Genomic DNA, 20,277 nt, shown 5'->3' with positions numbered 1-20,277 from the left:
TTATTAAAGTTCTGTTAAAAATCTAGGTGGAAACAAGTAATGTATGTGTGCATGTGTCTCCAAAGGAAGTTATCTCTCTCCACATTTCTGTATGTTCTCAGGTCCATCTCTTTGTCAAATTAGAATCACTCTTGAATTATATACATACACTAGATTATGTTAGTTTTCCATAGAAATGTTTTTGTAGAATTAGTCTAATAATATACGTGTGTGTGTGTGTGTGTGTGTGTGTGTGTGTGTGTGAGGGTTTATTTAAAAATAGACACAGAGTTCCTGCTATTAGCACAGTGGGTTAAGGATCTGGTGTTGCCCCAGCTGTGGTGTAAGTCACAACTGCAGTTCGGATTCAGTCCTTGGCTGGGAACTTCCATATGCCATGGGTATAGCCGCAAAAGAAAAAAAAAAAAAACATACTTAGACTTTCCTGTAACTTTTAAAATCATTGAAGGTATTGTCCATTTTGTTGTTAAGTTTTAAAATATAAAGATACACTCTTTATTTTTTTTTCTTTTTACACCTAAACCTGTGGCATATGGAATTTCTCAGGCTAGGGGTCGAATCAGAGCTGCAGCTGCCAGCCTATGCCACAGCCACAGCAACACCAGGTCTGAGTTACACCTTCGGCCTACACCACAGCTTGTGGTAATGCTGGATCCTTAACCCTCTGAGTGAGGCCAGGGATGGAATCCACATCCTCACAGACACTTGGAGCCCAGTAGGAACTCCAAGGTAGACTCTTATTCAACCAGACTTTATCAACTATTACGTGTCAAGCCGGGCCTAGATGTGATTTCAGGAAAAAAACAAGGACGAACAACAACAACAACAACAAAAAACTTGTTCCTGCTTCCTTTTGTTTCACAAAGTGGTTCTGTTTTTACTTTTGCTAACACAAAATTCAGTGCTGCATTCAGAGTTCAATTGTAGCAACTATCCCTAAAGTATGTTTCTGACTCAAAAAAAAAAGAAAAAAAAAAAACCTAGCCCCTCTCTCCACATATGGCTCTTAATTATTATCTTTGTGTCCATTTGTTTTATTTACTTTTATTTAAAAATTTTATTACAGTTGATTTACAGTGTAGTGTCAGTTTCTGCTATATGGCAAAGTGACTCAGTTATACATACATACATTCTTTTTCTCATATTGTCCTCCAGCATGTTCCATCACAAGGGATTGGATATACTTCCCTGTGCTATACAGCAGGTGTGTCCATATCTTTTAGAGTGTCTTGAAAATATTTAAGGTAGGTAGAGTATGAATAAAACAAAAAACTTTGTCTAAAGATAGATTTTTGAACTGATTGCTCTCAAAACTTTCCTCTTCAAATATTGCCCATGAAATCCCTTGGAGCAGGCAACCCTTTTAGAATCCGAGCCGCGCCTACAACCTACACCACAGTTCATGGCAACCAGATCCTTAACCCGCTGAGCAAGGCCAGGAATCGAACCCGCAACCTCATGGTTCCTAGTTGGATTCGTTAACCACTGCACCACGACAGGAACTCCAGGCAACCCTTTTAGAACTGTCCTCTCTATTCCCTGTACTAACTCCATTGCCAGACATTCCATCTTCTCCAGGAAGATGGGTGTAATAGGTATATATTGTAAAAGAGAAGATAGGACTAATTTAAAATTTTCAGCTATCTAGAAGACTTTTACATTAAAATAGAATTATATTTATGTGGGATGATTTTAGGTGAGAGGGTAGTTTAAATGACTCATGTGAGTTTCTTAAACCTCTATGAAATTATGATAATAGTGACATTTATGTACCTGACCTTATGTTCCCCCCAAAAATAAATGTGACCATGTATTATCCATTTTGATATTTTAACTAAAATTTACCTGAAAAGAGAAAACTGCACATTAATTTTCACAGTTTATTCACTTATCATTCAACAAACATTTACTGAGTGTAATGCAAGTGGCAGATGCATGCTTACATGCTGATCATGCAAAAATAGAAGGCATAGACTTTGCCCTTAAAGAGCTTATTTGCTAGTGGAGAGAGATATAAATGAACAAAATGCTTTTTGATAAGTGTCTAATATAGAGACATACATAAAAACATAGGAAGGTCGTCACACCAAGCTTTAGGAATGAGGGGTGCTGGTCATAGGAGACTTCTAGGAGGAGATAACTGGCTGAATTGTTTCTACGAGTTTGGTAGATGAAGGGGGAGAGGGAGACTGCATTTTGGTAAAGGGAACATTATGTGTAAAGGTAAAGAGGCCAGAGCAAAGGTGGTCCTCCTTAGAAAAGGCAGTTATTTTGGTATGACTGGACCTTCTGGGGGTGAGGGGGATGGTTAACAGGACAAGAAAGAGGAGGGTCAGTGGCTGGAGAGGAAAATAGGCCTAATTATGAAGGACTTCATCTGAAGTTTGGATTAATCCTGAAATTGATAGAAAACCATTGGAAAAAATCAATTAGAGGGATGAAGGGATCCATTTGGTGTTATAGGGAGATGATTTTCACAGTGGTATGGGGAAGAGATTGGAGGGGATTGAGATAGGATCAGGAAGACCAGGTGCCCATTTTTGCTACAGCAGCTATGCTGGATAAGGGCTCTGCAGGACTTGTGACTTAATGGGAGGAGGGGGACAGGGGCAGGTGAGGAGAGAGCATGACTCCAAAATGACTCCTAGGAAAACTAATTCAAAAGATACATGCACCTCAGTGTTCATAGAAGCACTTTTTTTTTATGATAGCCAAGATATGGAAGCACCCTAAATGTTCAGCAACAGAGGAATAGAAGATATGGTCTGTATACAATGGACTACTACTCAGGCATAAAAAAGAATGAAATAATGCCATTTGCAGCAACATGGATAGATCTAGAAATGATCATACTAAGAAAGTCAGAAAGAGAAAGACAAATACCATATGATATCACTTATATGTGGATTCTAAAATATGACACAAATGAACTGATTTTCAAAACAGAAGCAGGCTCAAACCTAGAAAACAAATTTATGATTATCAAAGGGGTGGGGGAGGAATAAATTAGGAGTTTGGGATTAGTAGATACTAACTGCTTTTTGTAAAATAGATAAATAATATCCTACTGTATAGGACAAGGAACTATATTCAATATAATATCCTTTAATAAACCATATGGAAAAGAATATGAAAAATAGTATATATGTATAATTCAATCACTGTTCTGCACACCAGAAACTAACACAACCTTGTAAATTATACTTCAATTACAAAAAATTTTTTAAAAAGAAGTTATTACAGAACTCCATCTGGCAGAGAGCCCAGTACAGTGTGGGTGCTCAATAAATGTTGAGTCAACTTCGGAAGGGCAAAAGCATGAAGGACTGCCTGAGGAAAGGTAGGATTTTATGCTTTGGCGATAAAATGACTTTTAGAAAATCAGGAGTTCCCATCGTGGTGCAGTGGTTGACAAATCCGACTAGGAACCATGAGGTTTCTGGTTCGATCCCTGGCCTTGCTCAGTGGGTTAAGGATCCAGCATTGCCGTGAGCTGTGGTGTAGGTTGCAGATGCGGCTTGGATCCCAAGTTGCTGTGGCTCTGGTGTAGGCCGGTGGCTACAGCTCTGATTAGACCCCTAGCCTGGGAACCTCCATATGCTGCAGAAGTGGCCCTAGAAAAGGCAAAAAGACAAAAAGACAAAAAAAACAAAACCAAAGAAAATCAAACAAAATGACTCCAAGGCTTCTGGTTACTTAGGCAAATAAGCAGTATCATTAACAGAGATGGGATACAGCAGCAGAGGGACGAGGTGGTTTCACTCTGTAACGGTGTGAGTTTGAAGTGTGTCTGGGAGATCTGTGTGCCACTGACTATGGTAAGAAGTTTGGATATTTAGGGCTCTGGAGCTCAGGAGAGAGATCTTAGCTGAAAATAAAAGCTTGGATATGTGAAACTTAAATATTCATTTGAAAACTAAAAGCCCATTTTGTATCTCTTCATATAATTATAAACGTAAGTTCTAATCATATAAGTATCATGTTAAGTTGAACTTGCCATAACTTTTATGCTCTACATACTCAGTTTAAAGCTCTCATGTAGGACAGATGGTGGTGGCTGTGACCTAGTCAAGAGTCAGAGTTGCACTGGCCAGATGAATGGAATTTTGGTTTAATACAGTAATCAGGGAAGAGACCTACAATAATGTTAATGGCAGAATAATATGACTTCAACAGATGGTGTGCCTTCTAAACCTGGCACAGGGGCCAGTTTTCACTGGTAAATGGGCTGATTGACACTGGGGATGAGAAACAGGAGGGCATGGACCTTGGAGATAGCATCCACCTCTAGGATTGTAATGAGGATCTGTGGGTTAATACTTGTAAATTGGGCGGGGGCTGGGGAGTACCTGACCCTTGGTAAAAGCTCTATAAGTGTATGTTAAATAAGTAAATAAATACATCCTGTGCTTCCTTGCCCTCCTAGTAGAATTACTAGCTGCCAGTGAGAAAGTCTTTGTCTCATCTTCCTGTCACCCCTCCCCACTCAACAATGATATGTCAGGTGTGGTGGCCTTTCACTCACAAATGACTGAAATAACAGCGAATCGCCAAACAAAATTCAGAGGATACTATAGATAATGAGAATAAATTTAAAAGGAGAAACTAGATTACTCTTGATCATAAGAGTTTCTTCCATTATGTACCCTTACAATTGAATTTTACGTTAAAAAGACTGTACAGGAGTTCCCGTCGTGGCGCAGTGGTTAACGAATCCGACTAGGAACCATCAGGTTGCGGGTTCGGTCCCTGCCCCTGCTCAGTGGGTTAACGATCCGGCGTTGCCGTGAGCTGTGGTGTAGGTTGCAGACGCGGCTTGGATCCCGCATTGCTGTGGCTCTGGCGTAGGCTGGTGGCTACAGCTCCGATTGGACCCCTAGCCTGGGAACCTCCATATGCCGGGGGAGCGGCCCAAGAAGTGGCAAAAAGACAAAAAGACCAAAAAATACATAAATAAATAAATAAATAAATAAATAAAAGACTATACATACATTTTGTGATTCATTCTGACCCTTTAAATAAGTTATAAGGCTTTTTGTTGTAAGGGATATAACATCGAAAATCATAATTGACTTTATAGTTATGGCAGTGAAAAAGTGTTTCACAGAAAACAAGACAAATAGGTATGTGATGCCAACATTTATTAATTATTAATCAGATGAAGGCGTAGTGGCCAGAGGTATATAATCATAGAGGCTGAAGGAAATCAGATCAGAGCCTGAAAATTCTTACTTTAAAAAAAAAAAAATCAAGGGAGGAATACAAATATTTTCAAGTGACAAAAGTCCAGTTAAGGAAAATTAGAACATGCCTTAAAACTCATCAGTGTCATAAAACTTGCTTCAGTATAAATATAGACATGTAAATAACTTATTACAGAAGTAGAACAAATAAAGTCACAGTAAAGCTGTTAAGTTTAATTGAAGTTACTCTGAAATAGGAGAGTAGGTAGTGCTTTTACTATTAAGTAAAATCAGTGAAGATGGTGGTTTCCAGAATCAAGACCCCAGAGTGTTTCAATGAAAGTTAGATGTGGAGTTCCCATCATGGCTCAGTGGTAATGAACCCAATATCCATGAGGATACAGGTTCAATCCCTGGCCTTGCTTGGTGGGTTAAGCTGTGAGCTGTGGTATAGGTCGAACAGGAGGCTCAGATCCCACATTACTGTGGCTGTGTCTGTGGCCTAGGCCAGCAGCTACAGCTCTGATTCACCCCCTGGCCTGGGAACTTCCATATGCCAATGGGCGAGGCCCTAAAAAGACAAAAATGAAAATAAAAATAGAAAATAAAAGTTGTGTGTTCAGGACTGTGTTAGGTAATTTGAGAAATAGAAAAAAGTATAAAACATAAACACTGCTCTAGAGATGTTTTTTATTATTATACTGAGGAGTTAAGACATTTAGTTTTATAAAACAGGCTAGGGAACCACATAAAAATCAAGGATGGCCTCTGTGCTTTGCACAACTTCGGGAGGGCCGTTTATATCATGATCTATGTGAATGGTATCCCCTGGATTTGTGCAGTCCACAGCCTGCCCAGCTATACATTGTGGACCTGGGAATTGTTCAGCCTTTATTTTCATTTATTTACTTCACTGAGAGTGAGTGGTGCAAACAATAAATCTCCCCATGGCTTCCCGTTTCACTTAGAACAACATCTCAGAGTCTTAATTTGACCTATAGCCAAATTCTCTCTGGTCCCAAGTGATCTCTCCAGCTGTGTCTCTTGCCACATTACTCCTCCCACTTTAGGGCTGAGACCAGTATGATTTATCATGGCTTCGTCAACAGTCTACAACAATCATGCATCCCTTGTCCAAGGCAGAAACTTAGAAGTACCACGGTTTCCTCCCTCTTCTTCACAATAATCAGTTTATCTCCTAAATATCTCCTTAAATCTTTCACATTTCTCTTTTCCTTTCCCCATTATTCCTCTCCCACTGTCTTCACATCTGGCCTAGGTTCCTACAATAGCTTCCTAAGTGGTCTTCCTGCCTCCCATCTCCTCTCTTTTCATCCTTTCTCCCCAGTGTAAACAGAGTGATCCTTCTTTACAAAGTGCAAATTTTGTCTGTCACTGCATTGACATTATTGCTCAGATTGAATTCAAAATACTTAAAATAGTTCATTGGACCCTTCAGGACTTATGTCTCTGTTAATCTCAGCCATCATTCTCCAACACCTTTCTCCTCTCTTGTACTGTTAGTCAAACTGCATTCTCAGTTTTGTCAGCATATCAAACTCTTTTTGGTTCTGAGCTTCATTTATGTGGTTCCTTCTGGTTGGAGGACTCTACGTCCTGCGCCCTCCACTCCCTGCAATTTTTTCAGCAGATGATCTGCCTGAGAACCTTCAGATCTCAATTTAGATGTCAGTTGCCTTCCCTCTGACACTCAAAGCCTGGGTTAGGTGCTCTGCTCTGTGTTTGCAGAGCATCCTCTACTCCTTTCGTTGCACACATTGTAATGTGTGTGTTTATCTCTCATGATGCCTTTATGAGTTCCTTGAGGTCAGGGACAATTGTGTTTTAACACCTTGTATATTCTTGTATAGATATTTCTTAAATGAATAGTATAGGAGTTCCCGTCGTGGCATAGTGGTTAACGAATCCGACTAGGAACCCTGAGGTTGTGGGTTCGGTCCCTGCCCTTGCTCAGTGGGTTAACTATCCAGCATTGCCGTGAGCTGTGGTGTAGGTTGCAGATGCGGCTCGGATCCAGCGTTGCTGTGGCTCTGGCGTAGGCCAGTGGCTACAGCTCCGATTCAACCCCTAGCCTGGGAACCTCCATATGCCGCTGGAGCGCCCCAAGAAATAGCAAAAAAAAAAAAAAGAATAGTTTATAAATTATTCATTCCATAGTAATTCTAAAATATATGGTAGAAAAACTCAATCTACGGGCCATGCAACATAAATATTTCTTCATTACCATAGAAGGTATTGATTAAATAATGTCATATATGTTAATAATGGGAGTTCCCGTTGTAGCTCAGCGACTAGTATCCATGAGGATGCAGGTTCAATCCCTGGCCTCGCTCAGTGGGTTAAGGATCTACACCTGTGGTGTAGATTGCAGATGTGGCTTGGATCCTGTGTTGCTGTGGCTGTGATGTAGGCTGGCAGCTGCAGCTCTCATTCAACCTATAGCCTGGGAATCTCCATATGTGGTGGGTGCAGCCCTAAAAAGCAAATAATAATAATGATACTAATAATAAATAAAAATGCATTAATAATAAAATGTTGATGAAAAATATGGTCAATATAGGAAATTGATTCCTTTAGAGCACTTTTATTTATCAAGCACTTATTGGTATTTATTTTGTCCCAACTAATCTTTCTAGCACTTTAGAAATCTTAACTCATTTTATCTCACAACAACTTTCTGAGGTAGTCCTAGAATTTGTCACCATTTTACATATAAGGAAATTGAGACAGAGTGATGTTGAGTAATTTCACTGAGGCCCACAGCCAGGAAGTGGCAGAGTCCAGATTTCAACCTAGTAATCTCCCTCCAGGTACATGCTATTAACTACCTCAGTTTGTTATCTCTCAGCATAGGCAGTCATATAACAAGTAGGGCAAGATTCTTTCTATTGCTAAAGCATGACATTTCTTTTATATTTTAATTGGACCCCAACAGCATGCCTGAGTAACACTGATGGTCCAAAGTGAATTCTTGGCTGTGTATTAGTTAATTGTATGAAGAAATCACTTATTCCAAAACTTAAATGAATGATAGTAGCAGTTTCATAGTAAATGAATATATGTAATTTCATTTTATTTTAAAAATCTTTTTATTATACTTGATTTACAGTGTTCTGTTAATTTCTGCTGTATAGCAAAGTGACCCAGTTATACACATATATACATTCTTTTTTTTACATTATCCTCCATCATGGTCCATCACAAGTGACTAGATATAGTTCCTTGTGCTATAGGAAGATCTCATTGCTTATCCACTCCAAATGCAATAGTTTACATCTACTAACCCCAAACTCCCAGTCCATCTCACTACCTTCCTGTCCCTCTCCCCTCGGCAACCACAAGTCTGTTCTCCAAGTCCATGAATTTCTTTTCTGTAGATAGGTTCATTTGTGCCATATATTAGATTCCAGATATAAGTGAAATCATAAGGTATTTGTCTTTCTCTTTCAGACTGACTTCACTCAGTATGAGAGTCTCTGGTTCCATCCATATTGCTGCAAATGGCATTATTTTTTTTACAGCGAGCAGTACTCCATTGTCTATATGTACCACATCTTCTTAATCCAATCATCTATCAATGGACATTTAGGTTGCTTCCATGTCTTGGCTATTGTGAATAGCGCTGCTGCAAACATATGGGTGCATGTATCTTTTTCCATGAAAGATTTGTCTGGATATATGCCCAGGAGGGGGATTGCTGGATCATATGGTAGTTCTATATTTAGTTTTCTGAGGTACCTCCATACTGTTTTCCATAATGGCTGTACCAATTTACATTCCCACCCGCAGTGTAGGAGGGTTCCCTTTTCTCCACACCCTCTGCAGCATTTGTTATTTGTAGACTTACTAATGATAACCATTCTGACCTGTGTGAAGTGGTACCTCACTGTAGTTTTGACTGGCTTTTCTCTGATAATTAGTGATGTTGAGCATTTTTTCATGTGCCTGTTGACTATCCATATGTTTTCTTTGGAGAAATGTCTATTCGGGTCTTTTGCCCATTTCTCAGCTTTTTTTTTTTTTTTTTTTTTTTTTTTCTTCTTTTTTTACTGTTGAGTTGTATGAGTTGTTGTATATTTTGGAGATTAAGCCCTCGTTGCATAATTCGAAAGTATTTTCTCCCATTCCATAGGTTGCCTTCGTTTGTTTTTTTAATGTTTTCCTTTCCTTAAGCTTCTAAGTTTGATTAGGACTCATTGGTTTATTTTTGTTTTTACTTCTATTGTTTTGGGAAACTGACCTAATAAAACATTTGTACCATGAATGTCAATAATAATTTTAGATTAAACATTGTTGGAGTTTAAAATTTTAAGGGCTTTGTAAAATGTATAATAATAAATCTTTATCTTTTTATGTTTGCGGTAATTTTGAATAAAATTAGAATGTATAAATATATATAGTAGAAATCACTTCATTTAAGTTTAAAAAAACAAAGAGGGACATCAAAGTACATTATCAGGAGAGTGAAAAGACAGCTCGCAGAATGGGAGAAAATAACTTGCAAAGCATATATTTGATAAGAGCTTAATATTCAGAAAATGTAAAGAGCTACAAATACCACCAACAAAAAAATCCACTTCAAAAATGGGCTGAAGATTTAAATCGGTTATATTTCTCCAAAGAAGATAAAACAAATAGGCAATAAACACATGAAAAATAGCTCAGGATCACCAGCCATTTGGAAAATGCAAGTCAAACCACACTGAGATGCCCCTTCACACACATTAGGGTGGCTATGATAAACCGTGACAACACAGTGTAATATTGGTGAGGATGTGGAGAAATTGGAACTCATGTATTGCTGGTGGAAATGCAAAATGGTGTTGCCACTATGGAAATTGTTTGAGAGTTCTCAAAAAGTTAAACATAGAATTACCACTGGTATAGCAATTACACTCCCAGGTATATACTCAAGAGAATTGACAGCAAGGACTCAGATGGATACTTGCACACCAGTGTTCACAGAGGCGTTATTCACAATAGGCCAAAGGTGGAAAGAACCCAGTCTACCAGCACATGACTAGACAAACAAAATATATATATTCACAATGGGATATTACTCAATCTTAGAAAAGGAATGAAATTTTGATACATGCTACAATATGGATGAACCTTAAAAACACTATGCTAGGTGAAAGAAACCAGACAAAAAAGGACAAATATTGTATGATTCCACTTATATGAAGTATCAAAATAGGCAAAGTTACAGAGACATAAACTATCACAGGCTAGGAGTAGGGGAAATAGGAAGTTATTGTTTAATTGGGATAGAGTGGCTGTTAGGAATGAAGAGTAAGTTCTGGAAATGATAATAGCGAGGGCTGCACAACATTGTGACAGTACTTAATGTTATTGAAAATGTATACTTAAAAAGGTTAAAATGGTCAATTTAATGTTATGTATATTTTACCTCAATTAAAAAACAACAACAGGAGTTCCCATTGCGGTGCAGTGGTCAACGAATCCTACTAGGAACCATGAGGTTGTGGGTTCGATCCCTGCCCTTGCTCAGTGGGTTAACAATCCGGCGTTGCCATGAGCTGTGGTGTAGGTTGCAGACGTGGCTCGGATCCCGCGTTGCTGTGGCTCTGGCGTAGGCTGGTGGCTACAGCTCCGATTGGACCCCTAGCCTGGGAACCTCCATATGCCACGGGAGCGGCCCAAGAAATAGCAACAACAACAACAACAACAAAAGACAAAAAAACAAACAAACAAACAAAAAAAAAACAAAGAAGTAACTAGGGCAACCAGAAATCTTTACTAGGACCTAAATGAACCCAAAGGGTTAGTTTACAGATACTTGTTTTTAATGGAACAAACTTGAGATGTTAAATATCTTCATAAAACACCTCATGGAGTTCCCGTCGTGGCGCAGTGGTTAATGAATCTGACTAGGAACCATGAGGTTGCAGGTTCAATCCCTGCCCTTGCTCAGTGGGTTGGGGATCCAGCGTTGCAGGGAGCTGTGGTGTAGGTTGCAGACACGGCTCGGATCCGGCGTTGCTGTGGCTCTGGCGTAGGCCGGCGGCTACAGCTCTGATTCGACCCCTAGCTTGGGCACCTCCATATGCCGCGGGAGCAGCCCAAGAAATGGCAAAAAGACAAAAACAAACAAACAAACAAAAAAAGCCCTCAGATTGAAGTAACGTGTATAAATCATACACATGTAATTGGAGAATGAGCCAGGGTTTTTTTTGTCTTTAGAAATGTTTGACCATTTTTTCCCTGAATTATATGTGCAGTTGGCATTCAAAATTAAAATGATTCAGCCTATGTTATATTCAAGGAATTAATGGAAAGAGTTTTGATTATTTTGAGATTATTTTATAAACTCTTCTACCAGATTATTAATTTTTTGAGATTATGCGATCACATACTCATGTATGTGGTCTTATTTCCTGCCACTTGGTAAACCTTGGTCTATTTTTTGAATGGACGACTGTGGGCAGGATCAGGGAGGGTTTTTTTAATTTTTGTTTTTTGCATAACAGCGTTACAACCAAAGGATTAGAAGCAGTGGCCCCAGTATGGCACTGGAACAAGAAATACAGAAAAGAAAGTCAAAGCTGTAAAGTTAGGGGTGGGGAAGATTGTAAAGATTTAGCCTATACATTTACATTTCAGAAGTATTTTCAAACCATTTTATCAATTTATACAGAGAAGACAGGATTTTTTATAGATATTAAAGTACAATATATGGATTATTTTTGCTATTAGATAGAATACTAAATAGTATATGTTGGCTCCTTCAGTGGAGACCCCAGTGAGGCCATTAGCTGCTCACTGGAGACCCTGTCTATCAGATACTGTAGCAGCTATTCAGACTGCTGTAATTTATGGACTCTGCATTTTCATGCATTCACTCACCAAGGATCAGTCAACATGGATTCCTAATGGACAGGCAAGTAAGGAAATTTTTCTTTTTTTTTTTTTTTTTTTTTTGTCCCTTTGCTATTTCTTTGGGCCGCTCCTGCGGCATATGGAGGTTCCCAGGCTAGGGGTCTAATCAGAGCTGTAGCTGCCGGCTACGCCAGAGCCACAGCAACGCGGGATCCGAGCCACGTCTGCAACCTACACCACAGCTCATGGCAACGCCGGATCTGTAACCCACTGAACGAGGCCAAGGATCAAACCCGCAACCTCATGGTTCCTAGTCGGATTCGTTAACCACTGCGCCATGACGGGAACTCCGAAATTTTTCTTTTTATGCTATGTACACATCACTTTTCCCTCCTCTCTCCCATCCTCTCTCCCTCCCTTCCTTCCTCAGTTCTTCTTATATAATTACCTGTATTTTTAGAAAAAACCTGCAATCAGAATAACAAAGTCTTAATGCTTGGTCTATGTAAGAGATAAAAACATGTCCCTGGGGACTGATGACTATGAAGCACTAAGAGGCAATTTAAGGACTGGAAATTGGGGGCAATATTTTCTCTAATAAGAATGACTATTCAAACAGATATTTAACATAGAAACTAGGAGTTGCCGTCTTGGCGCAGCAGAAACAATCTGACTAAGAACCATGAGGTTGCGGGTTCCAACCCTGGCCTTGCTCAGGGGGTTAAGGATCTGGCGTTGCTGTGGCTGTGGCTGGCAGCTGTAGCTCCGATTTGACCCCTAGCCTGGGAACCTCCATATGCCATGGGTTCGGCCCTAAAAAGACAAAAGGAAAAAAAAAAAAAAGGAAACTTTAGCTTTTACTTTTATAGTTTCAGAGATTTAAAGTTTTTCAAAGTTGTTATTGTATTACTATCTGAATGAAGGAATATAGGAATAGTATGAGAAAGCATCTGCGTAGATGCCTAACTTTGATGTTGAATACAGGAATAGGAGGAAAGGAATTGTGTGTCATTTTGTTGACCCCATTTTTCCTGGGCCAGATGCAGTAGAAGAGGGGAGGAGAAAATATGTAAAACTGAAAATTCCTTTAAGTATATGGGCAAGAGAAATAGCTTTTTGGTGTTAAAATACTTATTGCTGAAATGGCAAATTGAAGATATCCCAAATTGGGAGGTTTGTATATTAGATAATATGGTAACTAATAATAAAATAATAAAAATATTGTAGATTCAGATAAATTCATCCTTAAAATTTGAAGCATAAATGTTCAAAGCTCTTGAAATTAAATTCAAAGTTCCAGGTCGAACAATCTAGTATGGATTGAGTTTTCAGTTACATTTCAAAAGATGATAAGCCGCTTCCTTCACATAAATATACTGAGGAAAAAAGAAAATACCAGAATCATCAGGGAAAAATAACATGAAACATATTTGTACTTCCTTTAAACTGTTCTAAGCATACTTACACTTTATATTTTTTGGCTTCATTAACATATTTATTATGAAACTTTGAATATATGTTAACAAATTTAACTTTTCCTTTTTAAAATATTGACTTGTTTTATTTAAAATGGTGCATATTCATTATAAAAAATATCAAGTTGGGGGGGGGGTCCCCTTTGTGACTCAGCGGTTAACAAACCTGACTAGAATCCATGAGGACACAGGTTCGATCCCTGGCCTCACTCAGCGGATTAAGGATCTGGTGTTGCTGTGAGCTGTGGTGTAGGTCGCAGATGCAGCTCAGATCCTGCGTTGCTGTGGCTGTGGTGTGGCCGGTGGCTACAGCTCTGATTAGATCCCTAGCCTGGGAACTTCCATATTCCATGGGTGCGGCCCTAAAATAACAGCAACAACAAAAAATCAAGTTATACTCAACAACAAAAAGAAATCCAACCCACTTAAAAAATGGGCATAGGACTTACATAGGCATTTCAACAAAGAAGAAGTACAAAAGACCAATAAGCACATACACCATCATCACAGCGTGCTAGGGAAATAAAAATCAAACACAAGGAGATAGCACTTTATACCTATGGCTAGTCTAAAAAAAAACAGTAAGTGTTGGTGAGTTTGGGGAGCACTTTCAACCCTTGTACTTTGCTCGTGGGAGTGTAAGGTGATGCAGTGTAAGGAAAGCAGTGTAAGGAAAGCAGTTTAACATTCCTAGATAGTGGTGATGATTAAACGCCATCGTAAATATGTTTAATGTCACTGATTTGTACCCCCTCAAAATGATTATAATGGTAATTTTTATGTTATATATATATTACCACTATTAAAAACTTCAGTAATAAAGCAACTACAAAGAAGAGATCAACAAATTGTTTTAGATCCAACTTTTTAGAAGGAATCTATGTTAACGTTTAGTGGTCATTCTAATGCCCTATTCTGTGCTTTAAACTTTTTGTTGAGATATTTCATAAATTGTCTCTTTAAAAAATAATATAGGCAGCACTTATGCACATGGACATGTTGATTTGTTTAACATGAACTTGACCCAGGCATGAAAGGAAGAGGGCTGTGTTCCTGCAAAGTTATCCAGCCTGAGCAGGATGCAAACTTGCATCAGTGGCCTTACATAAAATGATCTAACCAAGCTGACTTAGACATAAAAATGATCAATAAAGGAAAGTGGGGATTACGGAAAGCTGTAGGTCACATCATTCGGTGTTTCTGTGATAAGCGTCATCATCCCCTGCTTATGTTATTCGGTGGCACTGTTTACTTATTTTGCCTGATCCCAAATATTATTGTAAATATTTTTCTTTTATTCTATTTCATGTTTTTCTGGCTAGAAAAGAATATATGTGATATGTATTCACTTTTATAGGTCACTGGGGTATGTTTTTAAAGAAAAGATGTAATAGGGAGTTCTCGTTGTGGCTCAGTGGAAACAAATCTGGCCAGTATCCATGAGGATAAAGGTTCGACCCCTAGCCTGGGAACCTCCATAGCCATGGGTGCAACTCTAAAAAGACATAAATAAATAAATAAATGCAGAATCTTAAGTTGTTGAAGACACTAAGGGGTGTTTAAACCTTAAAAAAATTAAAAGAGCACAAATAACAAGTGCTGGAGGGGCTGTGGAGAAAAGGGAACCCTCCTGCACTGCTGGTGGGAATGTAAACTGGTACAGCCACTATGGAGAACAGTTTGGAGATACCTCAGAAATCTATACATAGAACTTCCACATGACCCCGCAATCCCACTCTTGGGCATCTATCCGGATAAAACTCTACTTAAAAGAGACACATGCACCCGCATGTTCATTGCAGCACTATTCACAATAGCCAGGACATGGAAACAACCCAAATGTCCATCGACAGATGATTGGATTCAGAAGATGTGGTATATATACACAATGAAATACTACTCAGCCATAAAAAAGAATGACATAATGCCATTTGCAGCAACATGGATGGAACTAGAGAATCTCATCCTGAGTGAAATGAGCCAGAAAGACAAAGACAAATACTATATGATATCACTTATAACTGGAATCTAATATCCAGCACAAATGAACATCTCAGAAAAGAAAATCATGGACTTGGAGAAGAGACTTGTGGCTGCCTGATGGGAGGGGGAGGGAGTGGGAGGGATCGGGAGCTTGGGCTTATCAGACACAACTTAGAATAGATTTACAAGGAGATCCTGCTGAGTAGCATTGAGAACTTTGTCTAGATACTCATGTTGCAACAGAACAAAGGGTGGTGGAAAAAATGTAATTGTAATGTATACATCTAAGGATAACCTGACCCCCTTGCTGTACAGTGGGAAAATAAAAAAATTATTAAAAAAAAGGAAAGAATGAGAAAAAAATAAAAGAAACAGAAAAGATGTAATAACATCACGTTGAATATCCTGCTGTAAATTATTTTGTTCTAGTCTGAACTCTGTCATTACCTTTTTTGTAATCTTAGAGTAAAACACCATCATTAAAGCACAAATAGCAGTTGACTATTATGCACATTTTATAGTAAGTAAAAATAGAGTTGGAATATCAGTAAAATGACCCAAATGCAATCATTTTTCCCCACCTCCTCAATTTTCCATACGTATTACTTATTAAGTATCAATAAAGAATGTCTGAGTTTGTAAACTTGCACCTCATTTTATATGACAATTTCCCTAACCTTTCTCAGCCACCATTTCCACATCTGTAAAACAGACATTATAATAGGAGCTACATCAGAGTTCCCATCATGGCTCAGCAGAAATGAATGTGACTGGCATTCCTGAGGACGCAGGTTTGACCCCTGGCCTTGCTCAGTGGGTTAAGGATCCAGCGTTGCTCTGAGCTGTGGTGTAGGCCAGTGGCTACAGCTCCCATTCAACCCCTAGCCTGGGAACTTCCATATGTCGCAGGTGCGGCCCTAAGGAGACCCCCCCCCAAAAAAATAGGGCCTACTTTATAGGTTTGCTATGAGAGTTGAGTGAATTAATAAGGAAAACAAGTTCTAATAACAGTTCAAACACGTAATAATATATAATATAAGCTGCTTTTATTGTTGTTGTTGTGATATTCCTAGTATGTATTCAGCCATAGAATGAATATTATAAGAACTAGTAATTTGATACACTTGCTTATCTCAAAGAATTTATTTATTTGGAGATAATGTCAGAAATCTTTGCAGCCCTTTATTAATGTGAGACCCTAGACAAATGGTCCTCCTAGCTCCCTTGGCCCTGAAAGAGATCCTGATAAAATTTCTGTAATAAACTCTAGTTTTAGTTGGAATCAGAGAAAAAACAAATGGAAGACCTGACTGAGGAAGGGACTGAACTGAGCCCTGAAAGACTGGATTTGCAAAGGCTTTGTTGAAGGGAACACAGCTCCCCAACACCCCTCCTCGACCCCTAGCAGGTGCTCGGTAGGCATTCTGCTACAGGCTCCACAGCCCCTCTCTGGGTTCCTCATGACATCACATAGCCAGTGTTTGCCATATCAGGGATTTAAACTCTGACTCTCTAAAACTTTTCTTATTTTCTTGCTGCTGATTTGATAATTGTTTTATATATTGGCCAGTGAGATGCTGCTTAATATCTCATTCGTTTTTAGTGAATTTTTTTTTTTACTGATACTTTTCCCTTAATTTTCCTATCTGCATATATGCTGAATTGTATATTTTTTAATTTAAATTTTGCTGATTTCCGTTTTTTCTGAATTCAGGTGTAATGTCTTTGCTGAGGCCTCTTCTTCTGGATGTGGTCCCAACAATTCAACAGACTGCTGCTTTGGCTCTGGGGAGACTGGCTAATTACAATGATGACCTAGCAGAAGCAGTTGTGAAGGGTGACATTCTTCCCCAGCTTGTTTATTCACTGGCAGAGCAGAATGTAAGAATTTTTTTAAAAATAAGTTATGTGTTTTTTGTTTTGGATTAAAAAAATTTGATAGCTTGGGTACAGTTGCAAGCTTGTAGACATAGAATTATTAGGATGTTAATACAATCTTCAGTTCTTTAGGGTATTTTTCTTTGGGACTAATAGTCAACTTTTCTCCATTACTGTTGATATAAGGAGAAAACATTAAAAATTTTAATGGACTTATACAGATTCCTATTTGTGTAACCAAAGGACAAACAGTATAAAAAACGGGCAAAGGACTTGCATAGACTTTATCCAAAGAAAATGTACAAATAGCCAACACAAAAAGATACTCAACAGCATTAGTCATTAGGAAATGCAAATCAAAACCGTAATGAGATAGCACTCTACCTACCAGGATGGCCAAAATAATAAGAGAAAGGGGGAAAAAAAGATTAAAAAAAAAAAAAAAGGAACATAACAAGTGCTAGTGAAGATGTGGAGAAGTATAAAATGGTGCAGCTGCTGTGGAAAACAGTTTGGCAGTTCCTCAGTAAGTTAAACATAATTACCATACAACCCAGCAATTCTCCTCCTAGTTGTATTTCTGAAAGAATTGAAAACAGGTGTTCAAACAAAATTTGTACACAAATGTTCAGGGCATTATTCGCAATAACCCAAAGAATGCCTAGATAAACAAAATGTTACATAGCCATATAATGGAGTCATAAAAAGGAATGAAGAACTGATACATCCTGCAACATGGGTGAGCCTTGAAAACCTTAAGCTAAGAGAAAAGAAGCCAGACAAGGCTACATATTGTATGATTCCATTTATATGAAATATCCAGAATATGCAGATCCATAGAGCAGATTAGTGGTGGCCTCCTTCCAGGGGCTGCAGGGAGGGGGAGTGAGAAGTAGCTACTTAATATGTAGGTGGTTTCTTATTGGGGTGATGAACTAGATAGATACAGTTGTACAACAGTGTGAATGCACTAAATGCCACTGATGTGTACACTTTAAAATGGATAAAATGCTAAGTTTTATGTTACCTGTATTTTACCAAAAAAAAAAAAAAAAAGAACCTAATTGTTTTAAAATGTTCCTTAATTTTTAGATTGGGGAGTCATTTGCTAATGACTGTCTTATCCCTTAGGAGGAGTTACAGAAATTTTCTTTTTCTTGTAGATGTTCTTTCTGTTGTCAACTCTTAGCTTCTTCTCTGAGAGCAGGGTCTGTGTTTGGTATTCCACACTGAAGGTTCCCAACAGAAGTTTTCTAAGTGTGAATGAGTGTGTGCCCTTTAGTTATAAGGAGACAAAAAGTGCTAGGGCAGAAGTAAGGAGAAAGTGGTAATGTGAAGCAGTAATCACAGGCTTCTCTCCCCTTCCCCTAACAGTCCTTTAGCCCATTTCTCACAGGAGACTGAATCTCTTCTTTATGAGGTAGAGTCCTCTGGTTTTACTTTTCCTTTCTTTACTTCTTGTTTTGTTTTGGTTTTGCTTTCTTGGCCACCTGCTGGCATATGGAGTTTCCAGGCCAGGAATCACATCAGATCCAAGTTGAGCTGTGGATCCCTCACCCAATGTGCTGGGCCAGGATGAACCTGCATCCCAGTGCTCCAGAGACACTGCTGCTGATCCTTTGGAGCCACAGTAGGAGCTCTGATTTCGTTCTCTTTTTCTTTTTTTAAAGGGCCTTTCTTTTAAGGAACAGGTGAGACAAGAGGGATTTAGGGAAGCAGGAATTAGGAGGGGGGGAATAAGATCAGAAAATGTGAATTCTAGGCAGTGGAGTTAGTATTGACTATTGATGTGCAATAAACTGTGAATCTGAAAATTCTGCAATATAAAAAGTCAAATTAGTTTAAAGTAATGACGAGATATATCACCATTTTCCCCACAGTTATAAGAAAACACTTTAAAACTCTATTCTAATTTTTATGATAAATTAGATATTTGGCTACATGTAAAATTAGACTTTATAACAAATATTTTAATGTCTATAAATGTGACATTTAAGAAACTACAGAAATATACCAAATCAAAACATGGTTATACACAGCATTGTAAATCAACTATACTTTAATTTTAAAAATGAGGGGAAAAACATCATTACTAACATAGCATATTTCTTATACTGTCAACATATACCAATTTTTGAGATGTGTTAAAATATACTTGATGTATGTTTCTCTCATAATTTTTATTGAATCTTAATATTTTCTATTAGAATTAACCTATCCCAAATAGAATGCTTTCAAAACAGGCGCTATAATCACCTAGTCACTTTTTAGTAATTACTGTAAGAAAAGAAAAACTGAGAATCTAAGGGCATTAGGAGTTCATGCTGTGGCACAGTGGGTTAAGAATCCAACTGCAGTGGCTCAAGTCACTGTGGAGGTGCAGGTTTGATCCCAGGCCCAGTGCAGTGGATTAAAGGATCTGTTGTTGTAGCTGCAGCGTAGGTCACAGCTGTGGCCAGATTTAGTCCCTGACCTGGGAACTTCCGTGCACTGTGGGTGTAGCCATAAGGAAAAAAAAAATTGGACATAAATTGTGTTCTATTGATGAAAGATATAGTTAGGAGACCATTACTGTGTCACCACGCTAACATAAAACAACAGTGAGTGGTGGAGTCAAATTCTTCCACTACATTTATTTATTTTTTCAGCTACATGAAGAAAAACATGTAAGTCTAGTGTTTCAATTTTATTTCTTAAGCTGATAGAATTTAAGTATAGAAAATATTATAAGTATGAAGCATTACTTGAGATTCACATGATGGTAAGTCATTTGTATTTGTCTTTTTAAAAAGCATTTTCTAAGAAGGGATAAATAACATGTTCCACTGTTGGACTGGGTTATTTGCCAGGAAAAATGTTAAAATGAATCATGAATGCATTGCTGTTATGTTTATCTG

The 20,277-nt window shown here is 38.3% G+C and overlaps 1 protein-coding gene and 1 long non-coding RNA gene across 3 annotated transcripts in view; both read left to right on the top strand.

Annotated features, from left to right (window-relative positions):
• The window catches only part of LOC146399544 (uncharacterized), a 345,027-nt gene that overhangs the window by 72,685 nt on the left and 252,065 nt on the right, over positions 1-20,277 (top strand). The gene's annotated exons all lie outside the window — the stretch shown is intronic.
• SPAG6 (sperm associated antigen 6) overlaps positions 1-20,277 on the top strand; it is a 75,495-nt gene that overhangs the window by 6,363 nt on the left and 48,855 nt on the right. The window contains exon 3 of one of the 2 annotated variants that reach the window (NM_001159312.1): positions 17,217-17,383. The exons of the other annotated variant lie outside the window; for it this stretch is intronic. Within the exon in view, the coding sequence (NP_001152784.1) occupies positions 17,217-17,383 (167 nt within the window). The remainder of the gene's footprint in view (positions 1-17,216; positions 17,384-20,277) is intronic. 2 annotated transcript variants of the gene reach the window in all.

Source organism: Sus scrofa, chromosome 10 (genome assembly GCF_054392235.1).
Source record: "Sus scrofa isolate SSC_HxYL_T2T_F1_AM1 chromosome 10, Sscrofa_HxYL_maternal_Yorkshire_Landrace_v2.0, whole genome shotgun sequence".
Lineage (NCBI taxonomy): Eukaryota > Metazoa > Chordata > Mammalia > Artiodactyla > Suidae > Sus > Sus scrofa.
Note: the sequence above shows the minus strand (reverse complement) of the source record. Positions and strands in the feature narration are given on the sequence as shown.